This window comes from Jaculus jaculus, chromosome 8 (assembly GCF_020740685.1).
Source record: "Jaculus jaculus isolate mJacJac1 chromosome 8, mJacJac1.mat.Y.cur, whole genome shotgun sequence".
Taxonomy (NCBI): Eukaryota; Metazoa; Chordata; class Mammalia; order Rodentia; family Dipodidae; genus Jaculus; species Jaculus jaculus.
Genome location: NC_059109.1, coordinates 100,297,541 through 100,318,863, shown reverse-complemented (window position 1 = coordinate 100,318,863; position 21,323 = coordinate 100,297,541). Strand labels below are relative to the sequence as shown.

Genomic DNA, 21,323 nt, shown 5'->3' with positions numbered 1-21,323 from the left:
ATTGTAGAGATCCTTCACTTCCTTGGCTAGGTTTATTCAAAGGTACTTTTATTATTATTTTTTTGATGCAATTGTGAATGAGAGTGAAGTGATTCTCTGATTTCATCCTCTGTGTGTTTGTTGTTAGCATATATGAAGGCTACTGATTTCTGTGTGTTTATTTTGTATCCTGCTACATGGCTATAGATGTTTATCAGCTCTAACAGTTTGCTGGTAGCATCTTTACAGTCATTTATGTATAGAATCATGTTATCTGCAAATAATGATAACTTGATCTCTTCCTTTCCAATTTGTATCTCTTTTATGTGTGTCTCTTGCCTTATTGCTATGGTTAAGACATCCAGTACTATATTAAATAAAAATGGGGACAGTGGACACCCATATCTTGTTCCTGATTTTAGTGGAAAAGCTTCAAGATTTTCTCCATTTAGTATTATGTTGGCTGTGGGTTTGTCATAGATAGCCTTTATTATGTTGAGATATGCTCCTTCTATTCCCAGTCTCTGTAGGACTTTTATCATGAATGGATGTTGGATTTTGTCAAATGTTTTTTCTGTATCTAATGAGATGATCATGTGATTTTTGTCCTTCAGTCCATTTATATAATGCATTGCATTTATCAGTTTTCATATGTTGAACCATCCCTGCAGTTCTGGGATAAAGCCTACTTGGTCGGGGTGAATGATCTTTCTGATACATTCTTGTATTCTGTTTGCCAATATTTTGTTGAGAATTTTTGCATCTATGTTCATGAGGGAGATTTGTCTGTAATTTTCTTTTTTTTTTGTTCTATCATTGTCTGATTTTGGTATCAGTGTGATGTTGGCTTCATAGAAGTAGTTTGGTAGGATTCCTTCCTTTTCTATTTTATGAAAAAGTTTCGAAAGTAGTGGTGTTAGTTCTTCCATGGAGGTCTGGTAAAATTCACCAGTCAATCCATCTGGGCCTGGACTTTTTTTAGTTGGGAGATTGTTTTTTTTTTTTTTTTTAAAGATTTTTTAAAAAGTTATTTGAGAGAAAGACAGAGGCAGATAGAAAGAATGGGCACATCAGGGCCTTTAGCCACTGTTAGAGAACTCCAGATGCATGTGCCACTTTGTATATCTGGCTTTGAGGAATTGAACCTGGGTCCTTAGACTTCACAGGCAAGCATCTTAACTGCTAAGCCATCTCTCCAGCCCATGGCTGCATTCTTCATCCTTTCTTCTTTTCTTTCCTTCCTTTCTTCTTTTTTTATTTTTTTCTCTGAGGTAGAGCTATGCCTGGTTGACCTGGAACTCAGCAATCCTTCTACCTCAGCTTCCCAAGTGCTGGGGTTAAAGGCATGCCCTACCAAACCTGGCTTTTTTTTTTTTTTTTTTTTTGATACAGGGTCTATGTAAGCCTGGGCTGGCTTCAAACTCCTTATGTAATTGAGGATGTCCTTGAACTTCTGATCCTCTTACTTCCGTCTCCTCAGTGCTGGGATTACAGGTGTGCAACACTATGCCCAGTTCACACATTTACTGAGGTGAAACCCAGGGCTTTGTGCATGCTGGCACACTGAGGGACATCTCAGCCTCTTATCTGTTCTTTTTAAAATACATTTTATTTATTTACTTATTGATTTGAGAGAAAGTGAGTATGGGCCCTGCGAATGAACTGCAGATCCATGCACCACTTTGTGTACCTGACTTTATGTAGGTACTGGGGAATCAAACCCATGCCATCAGGCTTTTCCAGCAAGAACCTTTAACCACTGAGACATTGCTCCAGAAGTTGGGAGATTTTTGATAACTACTTGGATCTTCATACTTGTTATAGGTCTATTTAAGTGGTTAATCTCATCTTGATTTAATTTAAGTAGGTCATATAAATCAAGGAAATCATCCATTTCTTTCATATTCTCAAACTTAGTGGAGTATATGTTCTTTTTTTTTTTTAAATTTTTTAAAATTATTTATTTATTTGAGAGCAACAGACACAGAGAGAAAGACAGATAGAGGGAGAGAGAGAGAATGGGCGCGCCAGGACTTCCAGCCTGTGCATATGAACTCCAGACACGTGCGCCCCCTTGTGCATCTGGCTAACGTGGGACCTGGGGAACCGAGCCTCGAACTGGGGTCCTTAGGCTTCACAGGCAAGTGCCTAACCACTAAGCAATCTCTCCAGCTCAAGGAGTATATGTTCTTATAGTATGTCCCTATGAGTTTTTTAATTTCTCTGGTATCTGTTGTAATGTTGCCTTTTTCATCTCTAATTTTATTAATTTGTGTCTCTTCTCTCTTTCTTTTGGTCAGATTTCTTAAGGGTTTATTAATCTTGTTTATCCTTTCAAAGAACTGACTCTTTGTTTCATTGAGTCTTTGGGTTATTTATTTATTTATTTATTTTTGGTTTCTATTCCATAATTTCTGCCCTAATCTTTATTCTTTCTATGTACTGATTTTCTGTTTGCCTTGTACTTCTTTTCCCAAGGCGTTGAGGTGAAGCATTAAGTTGTTTACTTGCAACCTTTCTAATTTCTTTTTTTCTTTTTTCTTTTGGTTTTTTGAGGTAGGGTCTCACTCTAGCCCAGGCTGACCTGGAATTCACTATGGAGTCTCAGGGTGGCCTCGAACTCACGGCAATCCTCCTACCTCTGCCTCCCGAGTGCTGGGATTAAAGGCATGCGTCACCACCCCTGGCTCCTTTCTAATTTCTTAATATAGGCACTTAAAGCTATAAATTTCCCTCTTAGGACTGCCTTCATTGTGTCCCAAAAGTTTTGGTATGTTGTGTTCTCATTTTCATTTGACTCTATGAATTTTTTTATTTCTTTCTTGATTTCTTCCCTGACCTATTCATCATTTAGTAGTGTATTGTTTAGTTTCCATGAGTTTGTGTATGTTCTATAGCTCTTCTTATTATTGATTTGGAGTTTGATCCCATTGTGATCAGACACAGTGCAAGGAATTATTTCAACTTTCCTGTATTTATTAAGATTTTCTTTGTGTCCTCAAATATGGTCTATTTTAGAGAATGTTCTATGTAGTGCTGAAAAGAATGTGTATTCTGCAGCATTTGGGCCATTCATTCTTTAAAAAATTTTTTTTTTGTTTTACAGTTTTTTTTCTACTTTTTTAAAAATTTAATTTAATTCAATTTTTTATCTTTTCACAATTTTCTTTTTTAAATTTTTATTAGCATTTTCCATTACTTTTCACAATTTTTATTAACAGTTTCCATGATTATAAAAAATATCCCATAGTAATACCCTCCCCCCCGCACTTTCCCCTTTGAAATTCCATTCTCCACCATATTACCTCCCCATCTCAATTATTCTACTTACGTATATACAATACCAACCTATCAAGTACCCTTCTCCCTTCCTTTCTCTTCCTTTTATATCTCCTTTTTAACTTACTGGCCTCTGCTACTAAGTATTTTCCTTCTCATGCAGAAGCCCAGTCATCTGTGTTTTAGAGTTTTTAAAAAATATATATCATTTATTTATTTATTTATTTATTTAGAGAGAAAGAATGGGCATGCAGGGCCTACAGATGATTGCGCCCCCTTGTGCATCTGGCTAATGTGGGTCCTGGAGAATCGAACCTGGGTCCTTTGGCTTTGCAGGCAAACACCTTTACTGCTAAACCATCCCTCCTTCCCTGAACCATTCATTTCTTTTTAAAAATTTATTTATTTATTTTGTTTATTTTTATTTATTTGAGAGCAACAGAAAGAGAGAAAGAGGCAGAGAGAGAGAGAGAGAGAGAGAGAGAGAGTGAGAGAGAGAGACAGACAGACAGACAGACAGACAGACAATGGGCGCACCAGGGCTTCCAGCCACTGCAAATGAACTCCAGACGCGTGTGCCCCCTTGTGCATCTGGCTAGCGTGGGTCCTGGGGAATCGAGCCTGAAACCAGGGTCCTTAGGCTTCACAGGCAAGTGCTTAACGGCTAAGCCATCTCTCCAGCCCCCATTCATTCTTATTGATATTTAAAGCCCAGGCACACTGTGGTCCTCTCTATTCAGCATGGTTTGGATAGACCTATTAAGTACAACCCAAGATTTCTGAACTGCCATGTTATAACAGGCAACTCTTTATTTGGTACTGATGTTTCTCCAGGCTCTAAAGTCATTTGAGTATGAATATTATTATCTAAGTACCTTATACCAAAGGTAACTCCTTTTAAAAAGATAGCATTTAAAGCAATGAAAAGTAACAACTTCCAGGCATGGGGGCACTTGCCTTTAATCCCAGCACTTGGGAGGCCATGGTAGGAGAATCACTGTGAGTTCCAAACCAGCCTGGAACTACACAGTGAGTTCCAGATCATTCTGAACTAGAGTGAGACCCTACCTTGAAAAACAAAAACAAGGGCTGGAGAAATGGCTTAACAGTTAAGGTGCTTGCCTGTGAAGCCTAAGGACCCAGGTTCGATTCTCCAGATCCCACATAAGCCAGCTGCACAAGGTGGCACATGCATCTGGAGTTCATTTGCAGTGGCTAGAGGTCCTGAATCAACCATTCTCTCCCTCTCTCTCTCTCTTTCTCCACCTCCTCCCCTTTCTCTCTGTCTCATAAAAATAAATGAATAATTTTTTAAAAAGAAAACAAAACAAACAAAAAACCCAACCAAGACTAATACTGACTATTCTGGGAGGAGCTGATTGAAATCAAGAGGAGTAATAAACTGGGCATGGTGGCGCACGCCTTTAACCCCAGCACTGGGGAGGCAGAGGTAGGAGGATTGCCTTGAGTTTGAGGCCACCCTGACATTACATACTGAATTTCAGGTCAGCCTGGACTAGAGTGAAACCCTACCTCAAAAAAAAAAAAAAAAAAAGGAACAATAATGTAAACAAGTTTGCCTGTGTTCTTCATGTTTGGAAAAACATCCTTTATTATAGCAATGTTGGCAGCTAGTGAAGATAACATTCTGGGGATGTTGCAGCTTGTCATACACAAGGGAGACAGGACCGAGGATAAGAGCTCTGGTAAGAGGCAGGTCAAAGGGATTTGCACTTGGGGTTGGAGAGGTGGATCAGCGGTTAAAGGCACTTCCTTGCAAATCCTGAGGGCCTGGACTCAATTCCCCAGTACCCAAGAAAAGCCAGATGCACAAAGTGGCACAGTAGATGCATCTGGAGTTCATTTACAGCTGAAGGAGGTCTTGGCACATCCATACTTACTCTGTGTCTGTCTGCCTGCCTGTCTCTCTCTCTCTCTCTCTCTCTCTCTCTCTCTCTCTCTCTCTCTCTCAAATTAATAAAACATATATTTTTAAAAGGGGGAGCTGGATTTACATTTGATGAGAATTCGCCCGAGATGCAATTTGGCATCCTGTGCTCTAGATAAGGGATGCCCACTTAAAGGCACCCTCGGACTACAATTCCCAGAAAGCTTCAGTGCAGGCTTCGGGCGGGAAGCAGTGTTGCTCAGAGCCCATTGCTGGACTGGGTCTGTGCCTCCGCACTCATGGCTTCCCCTAGCAAGGCGGTAATTGTTCCCGGGAACGGAGGCGGGGATGTGGCCACCCACGGCTGGTACGGCTGGGTGAAAAAGAAGCTGGAGCAGGTAAGAAACCCCACGGAGGGAGGGAGGGAGAGGAGCGAAGTCTGAACCTGGACCTCCCCAGCTCGTAGAGCCCCGGTTGTTCATTCCTCCGCTCTGCTGTGTTTAGACCTAGAACCAGAGTCCGAGATCTTCCTTGGCAGAACCGCCTACAAGGCTCCTTTGAGGGCTCAGTTCCCCGATGAAATCCTGTTTTAGAACTGCAGAGACCGACACGCCCCCTCTTCCCCCACCTCCCCGTTGGCTGCCAGTTCAGATTTGGGTCTTCCCAGATAATTTTCAATCTATCTTTATTGCTTTCGACTTTTTAAAAAATTCACCTCGTAGTATTTAAATTCTACACAGGATTTATGTAGCGTGCATTGTTACAAAGTGTAATGTAACAAACCACCAAATCAACAAGAAGAGAACAAATGTTTTCCCGTGCTGGTCACCAGAACTAGGACAGAGGTGCTTGAGTGTGCTGTACCACCGAGCAACACTCCTAGCTCAAATTGACCTGTAGATCATTGCCAGTGTCTTCTAACTGACCTGGCTGACCTCTATCCCTTCCCCCACGACACCCTGAAATTTATTTTATTTGCTTCTCTCTTTCTCTCTCTCTTTTTTTTCTTTGATTTTTCGAGGTAGGGTCTCACTCCAACCCCAGGCTGACCTGGAATTCACTCAGCTATTTGCTTCTCTCTCTCTCTCTCTTTGGTTTTTCGAGATAGGGTCTCGCTGTAGCCCAGGCTGACCTGGAATTCGCTATGTAGTCTCAGGCTGGCCTCGGAGTCGCAGTGATCCTCCTACCTCTGCCTCCAGAGTACTGGGATTAAAGTCGCCACCATGCCCGGCTTGCTTCTCTTTTTGAAAATTGTTTTATTACCCATGCAAGTATTTGAGCAACCTTACTTACTTTGGCTCCTTTATGAGCTTTATAAAAAACGATACCCTGAAGCCGGGCGTGGTGGCGCACGCCTTTAATCCCAGCACTTGGGGAGGCAGAGGTAGGGGGATGGCCAAGAGCTAAACGCTATCCTGAGACTACATAGCGAATTCCAGGTCAGCCTGGGCTACAGCGAGACCCTACTTTAAAAAAACACCACCACCACCAACAAAAACCAGCAAAACCCCCCGCAATATCCTGTCTATTGTACATCAGGATAATCTTGGTATTTTGATATTTTTACTTATTTATGAAGAGACACAGAGAGAAAGTGTGTGTGGGGACACACCAGGGCCTCTTGCTACTGCAAATGAACTCCAGGTGCATGCATCACTTTGGGTATCTGGCTTTACATGGGAACTAGGGGATTGAACTCTGGTCAGCATGCTTTGTAAAGCAAGTACCTTTAACCTCATCCTACATGTTGGCATTTTTATTATTTATTTATTTATTTATTTTGGTTTTTCGAGGTAGGGTATCATTCTAGCCCAGGCTGACCTGGAATTCACTATGGAGTCTCAGGGTGGCCTCGAACTCTTGGCACTTCTCCTACCTCTGCCTCCCAAGTGCTGGGATTAAAGGCGTACACCACCACGCCCGGCACATGTTGGCATTTTTAAAAGAAAGAAAGAAAACAAAATCCCTTCTCCATAACTCAGCAGCAAAATCATTTCCTGGATTGACTTCTAGAAAAGAATTTCAGTAGAAATTCAATAAATAGATTTCACAGAATTGTAAGTTCCTGTAATAGGACTTCAGGATTGTGGCTAAAACCAAGGACAAAGCTATCAACCAAAAAGTTAGGGCTGGAGTTGTCCAATAGGATGTGGTGTCCGAATTTATTATTTTTTAAAAGTTTTATTTATTTATGTACTTGAGAAAGAGGCGGGGGGGGGGAGGTTGGGAGGGAGGGAGAATATGAGTGTGCCAGGGTCTCCAGCCACTGCAAATGAACTTCAGGTGCATGTGTCCGCTTGTGCATCTGGCTTACATGAGTCCTGGGGAATCAAACTGGGGTTCTTTTGCTTTGCAGACAAATGCCTTAACCGCCAACCCATCTCTTCAGCCCCTGATCTTTTTTTTTTTTTATGTTTTTTTATTTGAAAGTGACAGACAGAGAAATAGGCAGAGAGAGAGAATGGGCATGCCAGGGCCTCCAGCCACTGCAAACAAACTCCAGACGCATGTGCCCCTTGTGCATCTGGCTAACGTGGGTCCTGGGGAATCGAGCCTCGAGCTAGGGTCCTTAGGCTTCACAGGCAAGCACTTGACCACTAAGCCATCTCTCCAGCCCCCCTAATTTTTTCAAATCATTTTTTTTATTTTTGTTTTTATTATTTATTTATTTGCAAGCAGAGAGTGAGAAAAAAGAGAGGCAGACAGAGAGAGAATGGGCATGCCGGGGCCTATAGCCACTGCAAGTGAACTCCAGACACACGTGCCCCTTATACATCTGGAGGTAGGGTCGGCTCTAGCCCAGGCTGACCTGAAATTCACTGTGTAGTCTCAGGGTGGCTTTGAACTCACAGCCATCCACCTACCTCTGCTTCCCAAGTGCTGGGATTAAAGGTGTGCACCACCATGCCCTGTGAGGTGTCTGAATTTCTGTATGGTGATGTTTTGCATATTGTTGGGGCACAGTCTGGCTCCAGGTTATTTTGTGTGGAACACATTCACTTGCTTTCTCCCTAGATGGATGGATTAGAGATGAGTGAACATAGGCAAATGCACACACAGGTCTCTGGAGTTCTACAAGACTGGCTACGTAGAAGGCTGCAGATAGAGTTTATAAGAAAGGAGTGTATGTTCTTAGGTAATCCTATAGTACTTAACTCACTTCATTTCACAATGTAAGCAAATACTTACTGAATTGATAAAAAATTGTATCAGGTGTCACATTTCTTGTTAGCAAAGTTTTAGCTGTATTGAAGCTCTTTATTATAGCTTTTTTCCCCCCTTCCTCATATCATAGATACCTGGTTTCCAGTGCCTGGCTAAAAACATGCCTGACCCAAGTAAGTTTTAAACTTGTTTTTAAAAAGCCTCATCTTGTTGGGTTTTGATCTCACCCTTTTGGGAGGTTAGAAAATAGGAATATCATAGTAGAGGAGCCAAAGACATTCATCTAAGAGTGAATAAAGCAAGTAGCTTGGGGAGGAGGGTGTGTTTCCCAAAACATGGAGGATTCTAGTAAGGACCAAGATAAATTCCCAGGCATGGTAAAATGTAATTCTTAAAACTTTGCAAGCAATCTTATTTTTTTTTTCTTTCTAAGAATCAACAAACACTTTCTGGAAAAATTTGAGTGTTCCATTTAAGACAGATATGAAACCCTACAGAACCTCTTTGAATCCCTCTATTCTTTAAAATATAATATTGTTCCTTTTGTTTGGGTGTGTCCGTGACTTGCTTCATGAAAGAAAGTGTATGTATGTGGATTTTAGAATGTCCTCAAGAAGTTTTTTTTTGCTTTTTTTTCTGTGGTGGCTTTTTCTTCAGTGCTGGGATTAAACCATGCTAGGCACATGCTCTACCCCTGAACTGTATCTCCAGCCTCAAATATTTGTCTTCAAAGTTTGAAAATTTGTAATAAAATTTCAGAGTTGTAACCCTCCTATTTAGGAGGCTAAAGCAAGAGGATCATGAGCTCCAGACCAGTCTGCACTACACAGTAAATTCCAGACCATACTGCACTAAACAATGAGAACCTCTCTCAAAAAAATTAAAAAATGAAAAAAAGAAAGGAAGACAGGATGGGGGGAATGTCTCAGAGTTATAATTTATTATTTTCTCAGATTTTTTTTTTTTTTTTTCCAGGTAGGGTCTCACTCTGGTCCAGGCTGACCTGGAATTAACTCTGTAGTCTCAGGGTGTCCTTGAACTCATGGCGATCCTCCTACCTCTGCCTCCCGAGTGCTGGGACTAAAGGCGTGCGCCACCACGCCCGGCTCAGATTTTTTTTTTTTAAAGAACGTGGTAAAAGACAAAAACAAAACTTTAACAAAACTAGAGTTGGGTCTTTGAGCTGTGCACAGATCTTGGTCTCTACTTACATAGCCCCACATCCCACTATGGCTTCACAGTTTACAAGGTGTGAGCTGCTAAACCATTCTGTTAGGAAGGCAGGGTGGTGAGACTGTCCCTTATCAAAGTCAGACTCTTTGTCCTTGCCCTGAACTGCAGTTACTGCTCGAGAGAGCATCTGGCTGCCCTTCATGGAAACGGAGCTTCACTGTGATGACAAGACCATCATCATAGGCCACAGTTCCGGGGCCATTGCGGCCATGAGGTGCGACCTTTGTTGAATTATTACACCCTTCCTTGGCTCTTGCCATACTTGCTTGGGAAATAGCTATGTGCTCCTGAAAGTTCTATGGCAAAGAGAACAATGGTGTCATCAAAAATGGTAACATAATCTGTCCTAATTTCTTCTTTGTTTGGTTAATGGATTGAAATTTCTTTTACTGGGAAACAGTGATCCTCTTAAAACCTCCATGGTTCTAAAGCTGAGCAGTTTCCTTTTGCTCAGCTCAGAGGTTTCACCCCGCCTCTCCTCCAAGCCATGTAGACTGACCTTGGAACATGGAAAATGCACACCTGCCTCACCTGCTCACAGCCTTCTCCTGAGAACACGTCATCCTTAGACATCTACCTGGCTTTCCTTTCCTGTGCATGTCTGCTTGAATGGCCTCTTTTGGCAAGGTCTTATCTAATCACTGCACATGAAACCACAGCCCTATCCTACTGGCATCTGACATCCTACTTACTGCTTGCCTACCTCCTACTAATAGGATGGAAGTTTCCTGAAGGTGTTCACTGACACTGAAACTCCATGCCAAGAAGAGAACCTGGCATGTGGAAGATGTTCAATAAATGTTTGTTGGGGAGTGGGGACTGTTATCACCTACTTATCTTTAACTCCCCACGTCCTTAGGATTCACATCTCTGATGCCATTAAAATATCACATTTTTCCCATCAGCCTAGGGGGTAGGAACTGCTAAGCCTATCCAGGTTGGGTTTCTTCCATATATTTTTAAGTTTATTTATGAGAGAGAGAGAGGGGAGGGGGGGAGGGAGGGAGGGAGAGAGGGAGAGAAGGGGGGGCAGATAGAGAATGGGCACACCAGAGCTTCTAGGCACTGCAAACAAACTCCAGACCCATGAGCCTCCTTGTACATCTGGCTTTATGTGGGTACTGGGGAATTAAACCTGAGGTTTTGCCGACAAGCACTTTAACCGCTAAGCCATCTCTCCAGCCTTACTTCTTCCATATTTGTTAGGAAAAATGACAGAGGATATCGTAAGCAGATGCTCAGGATACCCTATGAATTGCATGTCAGGGAATCTTGCCAAATTCTGTAACTTGTTGTCCACACTGGTCAGGGGCTACCAAATTATGGTTCATTCATAGCACAAGAGGTGTCGACATACTTGCAGGGTTATGTTAGATTATGTTAAAAATGAAATCTGTTCCAACTCATAATGAGCTAAATTTTCCTCAAACTACTGGCTAGTAAAGATGGACCTTTTTTAAAGACCTCTGAATTTATTACATGATTGTCAGCAACTTACCAAGAATTGGCCTCTGTACTTAAGATAAACAAAGAGAAAAATGAATACCCAAACCAGTAGTGCTAAGGGTTGGTGGGGGGGGCGGCTGGAGATAGGGTTTACAGGGTAAGGTGCTTGCCAGCAAAGCCAAAAGATGCAGGTTCAGTTCTCCAGCACCCACATAAAGCCAGATACACAAGGTGACACATGTATCTAGAGTTCATTTGCAGAGGTTAGAGGCCCTGGCATGCCCACTCACTCTATCTGCCTCTTTCTCTCAAATAAATAAAATATTTTGTAAGCCAGATTCACAAAGTGGTATATGCATCTGGAGTTTGTTTGCAGTAGCTGGAGACTGTATCACACCCATTCTCTCTCTCTGCCTCTTTCTCTCAAATAAATAATTTTATTAAAAGGGTGTGAGGAAACAAGAAACTCACAATCATGGGAGACCATCCTAGATGACTTTTTTTTTAAAGTATATTGATCAAGGAGGAAGCTACAACAATATTAGTTTTTGAAAAATTTTTAAATTTATTTTATTTATTTTCTATTTTTGAGATAGTGCCTTGCTCTAGTTCAGGCTGACCTTGAATTTACTATGCAGTTTTAGGGTGGTCTTGAACTCAAGCGATCCTCCTACCTCTGCCTCCCGAATGCTGGGATTAAAGGCATATGGTACCATACCCGGCAGTTTTTTTTATTTTTATCATTTATCCAATAGAGAGAAAGAGAGGCAGGACGAGAGAGAGAGAGAAAGAATAGGCATGCCAGGGCCTCTAGTTACCAAATGAATTCTAGATACATGCACTACCTTGTACATCTGGCTTACATGGGTTGGGTACTGGGGAATGGAACCTGGGTCCTAAGGCCTCACAGGCAAGTGCCTTAATTACTAAGCCATCTTTTCAGCTCATAGATGACTTCTTAATTACTGAGGGGATATTGTGCCTTTATAAGAGAGTGTTGGATATTACTTTCACAAATGATCAAATTTAACCTCCTCTATAGTGAGACACATGAGATGAGAAGGACACATCATCTATGTAACAGTTTTACCAAAGACACTTACTCTCATTAATTGTAAGAAAACAAAGTCAGCTTAGGGAGCAGTGTATAAGACAACTGGATTAGATGGCTCAGCAATTAGGGCATTTCCTGTAAAGCCTGACGAACTGGGTTCAATTCCCCAGTACCCACATAGAGCCAGATGCACAAGGTGGCTCATCATCTGGAGTTCATTTGCAGTGCCCATTCTCTGTCTGTCTCTCTTCTCTCTATGTCTGTCTGCTTGCAAATAAGTAAAATGAAATAAAAATTACTCAAAACAGAGAAAAAAATAGTGCTAAATGTATTGGGTGTAGTAATGGTACTGAGGTTCTATAGGAGGCTTTATTCTTTTAAAAATTTTTTACTTATTTTTTATTTGAAAGACAGAGGAAAAGAGGCAGAGAGAGAGAAACAAAGAATGGGCACACCAGAGCCTCCAGCTATTGCAAATGAATTCCAAATGCATGCACCACCTTGTGCATCTGGCTTATGTGGGTCCTGGGAATCAAACCAGGGTCCTTTGGCTTTACAGGCAAGTGCCTTAACCAGTAAGCAATCTCTCTGGCCCTAAAGAAATTTTTTTGTTAGTGTCTGCAAGCAGAGAGAGAGAGAGAGAAGGAGAGGAAGAGAGAGACAGAATGGGCATGCCAGAACCTCTTGCCACTGTAAACAAACTCCAGGTATATGCACTACTTTGTGCATCTGGCTTTATGTGGGCACTGGGGATTTGAACCTGGGCCATCAGGTCACAAGCAAGTGATTTAACTACTAAGCCATCTCTCCAGCAAGGCTTTATTCTTAGGAAATATAAAGTCAGTGTGCAATTCAGTGAGCTTACTCAATCTGGACATTTCTTGTTCTTTGATATTTTCTGTAGGTTGATATTTCTCAAACTAGCCAGCTAGAAGAAAAAAAAAAAAAGAGTTTGGCTCCAAGAATGAAATTCTAACCCTAAGTACTTCTTGGCACAAGGGTCCCTTCAAAGGTTCTTCTCACATATTTCCTTAGCCTAGTCTTGGCTGAGTGAAGTTACTGTCTACAAGTAGTGAGTGGGGGTCTACTTGCATGGCACTATTCTAGTCACCAGACACACAAGTCAATAAGGTTCATGCCTGCCTTTCAGGAGCTAATGGTTTATTGGGGGGTGGGAGAGGGGCAATGAATGTAACAGGACACAAAGGAGTAATGCAATGTGAAGTGGGCGGTAGTAAAATGATTTTGGGGGATTATACAGTTCTTAAAATATAGTCCACAGGGGCTGGGGAGATTGCCCACTTCCATCCTCAGCACCCACACATGTAGCTGGGTGTGGGACTGGAGAGATGGTTTAGCAGTTTAGGTGCTTGCCTGCAATGCCTAACAACCTGGGTTCAAATCCCTAGTACCCATGTAGAGCCAGATGCACCAGGTGTTACATGCAACTGGAGTTCATTTGCAGTGGCTAGAAGCCTTTGCACGCCCCTCTAGCTCTCCTCTCTGCTTGCAAAGAAATAAATTTAAAAAACAAATAAGGTACTCTCTTTTTTTTTTTTTTTTTTTTTTTTATGAGATAGGGTTTCACTCTAGCCCAGGCTGACCTGGAATTCACTATGTAGTCTCAGGGTGGCTTTGAACTCATGGTGATCCTCCTGAGTTTTGGAATTTAAGGTGTGCACCACCATGTCTGGCTTTAAGATACTCTTTTTTTTTTTTTTTTTAAAGGCAGACTGGGTGTGGCCATGCATGCCTGTAATCCCAGTCCTGATGGATATAGAAATAGAATTGTTGCGTTTTTTCAGTCTAGTTGACAAAGGGCAGTTCCAGGCTCGGGGAGAAACTCTGTCTCAAGAAAATAAAGCAGAAGAGTGATAGAAGAGGACACCGGATATTCTCCTGTGATATGTGCACAGGCACACACATGTGCACACAGGTGCATACATGAACACAAGATAAAAATATGGTTCAGGGCTGGAGAGATGGCTTAGCGGTTAAGCGCTTGCCTGTGAAGCCTAAGGACCCCGGTTCGAGGCTCGGTTCCCCAGGTCCCACGTTAGCCAGATGCACAAGGGGGCGTGTCTGGAGTTCGTTTGCAGTGGCAGGAAGCCCTGGCGCACCCATTCTGTCTCTCTCCCTCTATCTGTCTTTCTCTCTGTGTCTGTTGCTCTCAAATAAATAAATTAAAAATTAAAAAAATATATGGTTCATAGACCGTTTCCATTAATTAATTGGACTGGAGGAAGCATGCCTTAAAATGTAGACTGCTGGGCCTCAATTCCACTTCTCTGAATCACACGCTCTGGGGCTGAACCTGGGAATCTGCATGTTGACCAATGAAGTAATCTAGGTATATACTAAAGGTGAATGAACACTTATGAAAAGACAGGGACTCCACGTTTTATTATCCATCAAGCAGCTGAGGCTGGCCTTACAGATCTGCATTTCCTTTCTGTTTTTCATATCAATCTTTTTTTTTTTTTTTTTTTTTGAGGTAGGGTCTTGTTCTAACCCAGGCTGACCTGGAAGGTGGCCTTGAACTCATATCATCCCCCTGTGTTTGCCTCCTGAGTGCTGGGATTAAAGACGTGCACCACCATGCCCAGCCTCATATCAATCTTGATAGATGCTGTTTGCTTTCTGTAAGCTATATCAAATGCTTTTCAAGTGCCTTACTGACTTTTTGGTGATAAACATTATGTATTAGCAACACCATCTTTCTCTTTCCAGGTATGCAGAGACCCATAGAGTATATGCTATTGTATTAGTGTCCGCATATACATCAGACTTAGGAGATGAAAACGAGCGTGCCAGTGGTAAGTCTGAAGGCAAGATCCCCAGGAAGGCCCTTCCCTAGACATAGGGCAGCCTGTTCAAGTTATAAAAGTTACTCTTTTTCAGATAGGCCTTAAAAAGAAATCTAATAGCAAGTAAGGATTTACCACATACTTTGGGTATGTTAAGTACATAAAGAAATGGCAACTCAAAGCCTTAAATTGAGCCTAAGACCTGTTTTATTTCAAGATTTTATTTTATTTATTTGAGAGAGAGAGAGAGAAAGAGAAAGAAGGAAGCAGATAAAGAATGGGTGCACTAGGGCCTATAGCCACTGCAAACAAACTTCAGATGCATGTGCCACCTTGTGCATCTGGCTCTATGTGCGTACTGAGGTCCTTATGTTTCACAGGCAAGCACCTTAACCACTCTACTTAAGCCATCTCTCCAGCACCCCCCCTTTTTTTTTTTCGAGGTAGGGTCTCACTCTAGACCAGGCTGACCTGGAATTCACTATGTAGTCTCAGGGTGGCCTCGAACTCACGGTGAGCCTCCTACCTCTGCCTCCTGAGCACTGGGATTAAAGGCGAGCACCAGCATGCCTGGCTCCAAAACTTTTGTTTTTCAAATATATCTATTTTTATTTATTAGCAAGCAGAGACAGAAAATGGATGGGCACGCCAGGACCTCTTGCTGCTACAAACAAACTCTAGACTCATGTACCGTTCTGAGCATCTGGCTTTACTTGGGAACTGGGGAGTGGAACCTAGGCCCAGCGGCTTTGCAAACAAGCTCTTTTAACTACTGAGAAATTTCTTCAGGCCTCCCCCTTTATTTTGTTTGTTTGCATGTGTGTCGCTTGTGTGTGCCAGGTTCTTGTGCTGTGTATAAGTACTGAGCTGTCTCCCCAGACCCCCCCACTGCCCCACTTTCTTTGAGACAGGGTTTCCAGTAGCCCAGGAAACACTATATAGCTGAGACTTCCATGAATTCCTGATCCTCTTGCCTCTACTTCCCAAATATTGGGACTACAGGCGTGTGCCACCCACACCCAGCCCATGCTCTCATCTTGAACAAGCTTGGAACAAGTGACAGTCACATCCAAAGCTCATCTGTGAGCGTCATTGGGCCTTTTGTGTAAGAGCTGATCTGTTGGGCATGGTGGAGGAAGTCCTCCACCCTGCAAGTGGTTTCCATCTCACAGGAATGATCACTGCTACCACATGCCATGTCCCATCTCAGCCTACACTCACTGAACCCCTAGGAAGAGGTTGTCATTTACCCAGGGACACGCACACCCCATCCCACCTCTCGGGGAACCAGAGGTACCTGGGGTGACTTGTTTGGGAAGCTTCAATGACTCCTTCCAGAATCAGTGTTTTACTCTTCCGTCTTCTTGTGTTTTTTTTTTTTTTTCCTAAATCAAAACCAGTTGTTGTTTTGGATCAGGTTAAGTGCTGGAAGGACCTTCCCAAAGTGGGAAGGATGGGGCGCTTCCAGAGTCCATGGAGACATTTACCCCATGGTTGTCAGATGCACTAGCAGGAAATAAATCATTTAGAATAACACTTGAAAAGCTGAAATGAATCTGTGTGGGCAGCTGGGTTTAAGCCCAAAATTGATTCCAGCCCTTTAAAAATATTTTTCCCTCTTTTTTTTGTTTCATGTTTGTTTGTTTCAACACTTAAAAAAAAATCTCATGCAGAATTTCCAGACCTGGTTTTCTGAGAGTCTGTGGACTCACAAATCTGTGTTCCTCAGTGTCTGTAAGGGCCACTTACCAGGCACCATCACCAAGGAGTGGGGACTGTCATCCATATGCCATGTAGGACATGATCAGGACTTCAGATTGGGGGTGCACAGGCCATTCTGTCAGCCTGGGACCCTCCCAACCAGAGTTCATGACTCAGACCTCCAGGTTCAGACCTCCAGGTCCTGGGCCTGGGAGGAGGGGTAGGGGCAATCTTGTATGACTTTTCTGAAGCAAAGCGGTCTTCTGGGTGGTTTGGGGCTCTGGCAAAATGCATGTATGTGCATGTGTGCACACACACACACATGCACACACATACATACAAACACACACACATACACACACACCAGTCTTGCCCGGTGAGTAGCTCTGCCAAGCCAGGTGCAAACCTCAGAAGGTTCTGGAACAGCAGAGGAACATTGTGTATTTGTCACTTCCATGCTGCTTCACCATCAGAAGATGGCTGTCGCTTGTGTCTCCTTCCTGTCCCACACCATTAAGAACATGGCAGGAGGGCTGGGGAGATGGCTTCAAAACCTTTTTTAATTAATTAATTTTTATTTATTTGTGAGAAAGCAATGAGAGCATGGGTGCACCATAGCCTCTTGCCACTATAAATGAGCTCCAAATGCATGTGCTCACCATTTTGTGTATCTGGCTTTATGTGGATACTAGGGAATTGAATCACAGGCCAACAGGCTTTGCAAGCAAGCCGCTTTAATCAGAGAGATCTGGTTTTGAGCCTTTTTATTTATTTATTTGAGAGAGAGGCAGGAAGATAGCTAGCTAGCTAGCTAGCTAGCTAGATGATAGAGAAAGAAGGGAAGGAAGGAAGGAAGAGAAATAAATAAATAAAATGAGTACACCAGGGACTCTAGCTACTGCAAACGAACTCCAGATGCATGTGCCACTATGTGCATCTGGCTTACATGGGTCCTAGGGAATCACACCTGGGTCTTTTGGCTTTGCAGGTAAGCGCCTTAACTGTTAAGCCATCTCTCCAGCCCTTGAACCTTTTACTCCATCGTCACAAGTAACTGTGGTATCAAGTTGTACAGGTCAGAAACAAAATAGCATCTGCTAACACACACAGGCTGTCATCCTTTGTGTTTCTGAGGGTCCCCCTGGATACTTACAATGTGTGAGATGATTATCCATGGGCACTGATGTGGTATTTTCTTCTATAGGGTACTTCAGTCGCCCATGGCAGTGGGACAAGATCAAAGCCAACTGCCCTCACATTGTGCAGTTTGGCTCCACTGATGACCCTTTCCTGCCCTGGAAGGAACAACAAGAAGTGGCGGATAGATTGGAATCCAAACTGTATAAGTTCAGTGACCGGGGTCACTTCCAGAACACAGAGTTTCATGAACTGATTAGTGTGGTCAGGTCAATGCTGAAAATACCAGAATAGACAAGTGACTCCTACCATTCTATGTCCTAGTATGGGAAGAGAGGAATAACATCTAGTATCAATCACATAATCACTGGATGTGAAACATCCAGTTAAGCTCCCAAAGTGCCTAAAAGCAAGCTTAGTTACAAGAAGCATTTTCATTTCCACAGAACCTAAGTCTTCCTGAAATCTTACTGACTACAGTAGTATTCTTCCCATTGGATAAAGGATATAAGGATGGTTTTGTCATCTTGTTGCTCCAAAAAGCGTAAGTCAGAAATGGAATTCAGAGCTGGGTGTGGTGGTACACACCTGCTATCCCACCACACAGGAGGCAGAGGCAGGAAGAGCTGGAGTTCAAGGCTAGCAACCTCAGTTAAGTAGTGATTTTGAAGCCCAACGGGGCTCCATAAGACCCTCTCTTAATAAGAAAAAAAAAAAAAAAGAAATGTAATCCAGGTTTCCTGATTCTCAGTCCAGATTAAGCACTAAATTGCTTTATCTGGGCATAGTGTATACTGGTGATCACAGCATTTGGGAGGCTGAGGAAAGGAAATTCCAAATGTGAGGACTGCCTGTACTAAATATTGTCTCAAAAAAAAAAAAAAAAAACCCAAAACAAAAATTAACTATCAGTGTCACTTTTACATTTTTTTTCTTGCTTTTTCAAGGTAAGGTGTTGCTGTAGCCCAGGCTAACCTGGAATTCACTGTGTAGTCTCAAGGTGGCTTCAAACTCACAGCAATCCTCCTACTTCTGCCTTCTGAGTGCTAGGATTAAAGTTGTGTGCCACCATGCCTGGCAATTCCTTTCCTTTTTGAAATAAAACTTGTCTGTCTTGAGGGAGGACAATATGACTGTAAGGTCCAGAGTGGTGGCCTGGAGCTCAAAATACTGTTTCAAGGTAATGCAGGAGGTTAGACTCAGCATTCACCACTGAACCCCCTTACCCCTCCCTCCATCCCCAGCTCCTTCAGACAGGTTGAGAGACCAACATATTAGGAGTCAGATCTGCTAGGGTCAGACAGGGAATGGAAGCACACTTCTCATCTGTATGCCAACTTTGGTAAGACAAGACTGGCAGGATTAGAGCCATATGGACAATGCGTGCCCTGTGGAAGTACTGCCATATAGAAAAGTGACAAGGAAAAAGTATGCATGTTTTTAAATTTGGGGAATATGTATGCACATGGATGTAAATTGACCCATATCCATATGGATTATGAGAGATGGCAACAACAATGTAAGTCAGTTTGCAAATACTGCAAGATAAAGACAGAATTATCTATTGTGGATCCTTGGACATAAACCTTAGCTCAGCCAAGTACTTAATTTAGACGATTCTCTGTAAAGCCAAAGGAAAGCTCAAGATCCCCCAAATGAGTGTAATGTTAAAGGGTGAAAAACATGGGCGCAATTTGGATTTTGTTATAAAGTCTTAAGTTTCTTTAAAAGTAACTTTCCAAACTTCAAGTTTTGTTCTGCCAAGTTCAACCTTTGGACTTCTAAAGATCTCTTCCAAGCATCAGTCCAAGATTTTCCTTCTTACCATACTCCTTTAAAAAACTTAATTTTCTAATGAGTTCTTTTTTTCTTTTCTTTTTTTAAGTTTTAGACAGAAGAGAGAGGGAGAAAATGGGTGTTCCAGGGCCTTTAGCTCCTGAACCCCAGATGCATGTGCTACTGTATTAGTCAGGGTTCTCTGGAGGAACAGAACCAATAGAATGAATTGTATTAAAAGGGAATTTATTGGATTAGTTTATGGCAGTTCAACAGTAGCAGGTTGCAGGCCTGAGTCAAGAAACCTGTAGCTGCTCAGTCCACGAGGCGGGATGCCTCAGCAGACCTAATCCGGCACTGAAGGCCTGGAGAGACACTGCTCTTCAGTCCACCCTGGAAAGCAGCCAGGTAGGAGGAAGGGATACTTTCCTTCCCAGAGCTTCTTTAGATAAAGCCTCCGCCCCCCCACCAGGGGCCACCCACTCAGTGGGAAGGATTCCTCCTTTAGTTAATCCTTCCTGGAAGCAACCTAGGTGATCCATTTATGAGGAATGTATGTGGATTTCTAAACAGATCAAGTTGACACAAACTTAACCATCACAGCTACCTTCTGCATCTGGCTTACATGGGGATCTGAAGAATCAAACCTGGGTCCTTAGGTTTGGCAAGCAAGTGCCTTAATTGCTAAGCCATTTTTCCAGCCCATGAGTTCTAATATATTAGCATATGTTAGATATACAAAATAAGCTGGGTGTAGTTGTGCACACCTTTAATACCAGCACAGGAGATGCAGAGGTAGGAGGATCATTATGAGTTCAAGGCCAGCCTAGACTACAGAGTGAGATCCAGGTCAGTCTGTGCTAGTGAGACTCTACTTCAAACAACAACAACAAAAATAAATGAAATACATGTAAAAAAATGTTTTCATTATTACGGTTTCACTCATGTATGTAATGTATTTGGATCCTATTTTTTTTAATTTTTATTAACATTTTCCATGATTATAGAATATATGCCATGGTAATTCCCTCCCTCCCCACCCCCACACTTTCCCATTTGAAATTCCATTCTCCATCATATTACCTCCCCATTACAATCATTGTAATTACATATTGGATCCTATTTTTAAAAAGCCCCTTTCCTGGAGCCGGGCATGATGGCAATGCCTTTGATCCCAGCACTCGAGAAGCAGAGGTAGGAGGATCACCATGAGTTCGAGGTCACCCTGAGACTAGTGAATTCCAGGTCATCCTGGGCTAGAGTGAGACCCTACCTTGAAAAAACAAACAGAAACAAACAAAAACCCCATAAAACAGCCCCTTTCTCATTTCTCAACCTGTTTTGGCTACTGTGGTGCCTAAGTATTGCTTCAGACAACTTCCCATGAGTTCACACTTAAATATCATAGAACCTGAGTTGGATGCAAAACCACTGCTTTGGCTTGATGGCTTTTTGGTTTCTAAATATTAGACAAAGAAGTCAAGAAAGATTCCAAACTGCTCTTATTTGAAGGGTGAGAATTTGGTCCCTATAGTGTGAGGGACCTCCCAATATTGCATTTTGTCCACTTAGGGGGGTACGGACTTCTTACCGCACAGACATTACTTTCATACTTAAAATAAGATTTAAAACAATTTATTTGACAACTTAGTAATACATTAACACATTACACCTGTTCATTAAAAAATTTATTATTTTTTAAATATATTTTATTTATTTATTTGAGAGAGAGAAAGAGGGAGAGAGTGTGTGCACCAGAGCCTCTAGCCTCTGCAAATGAACTCCAGATGCATGTGCCCCCTTGTGCATCTGGCTTACGTGGGTCCTGGAGAATCAAACCAGGATCCTTTGGCTTTGT

At 42.3% G+C, this 21,323-nt stretch overlaps 1 protein-coding gene across 1 annotated transcript; it reads left to right on the top strand.

Annotated features, from left to right (window-relative positions):
• Window positions 1-5,398: 5,398 nt before the first annotated feature.
• Window positions 5,399-19,423, top strand: Rbbp9 (RB binding protein 9, serine hydrolase). The gene is made up of 5 exons (XM_004668735.2): window positions 5,399-5,544; window positions 8,442-8,484; window positions 9,653-9,758; window positions 14,775-14,860; window positions 17,757-19,423. The coding sequence occupies exons 1-5, from the start codon at window positions 5,446-5,448 to the stop codon at window positions 17,981-17,983; spliced, it is 561 nt and encodes a 186-aa protein (XP_004668792.1). The 5' UTR covers window positions 5,399-5,445; the 3' UTR covers window positions 17,984-19,423.
• The last annotated feature ends 1,900 nt before the right edge of the window (window positions 19,424-21,323 follow it).

Bases quoted from the DNA above. Each gene is read 5' to 3' on its own strand.
- Rbbp9 (XM_004668735.2), top strand. From the start codon at position 5,446: ATGGCTTCCCCTAGCAAGGCGGTAATTGTTCCCGGGAACGGAGGCGGG. The intron at 5,545-8,441 runs GTAAGAAACCCC...CTCATATCATAG, and splicing joins TGAAAAAGAAGCTGGAGCAG to ATACCTGGTTTCCAGTGCCT. The intron at 8,485-9,652 runs GTAAGTTTTAAA...CCTGAACTGCAG, and splicing joins TAAAAACATGCCTGACCCAA to TTACTGCTCGAGAGAGCATC.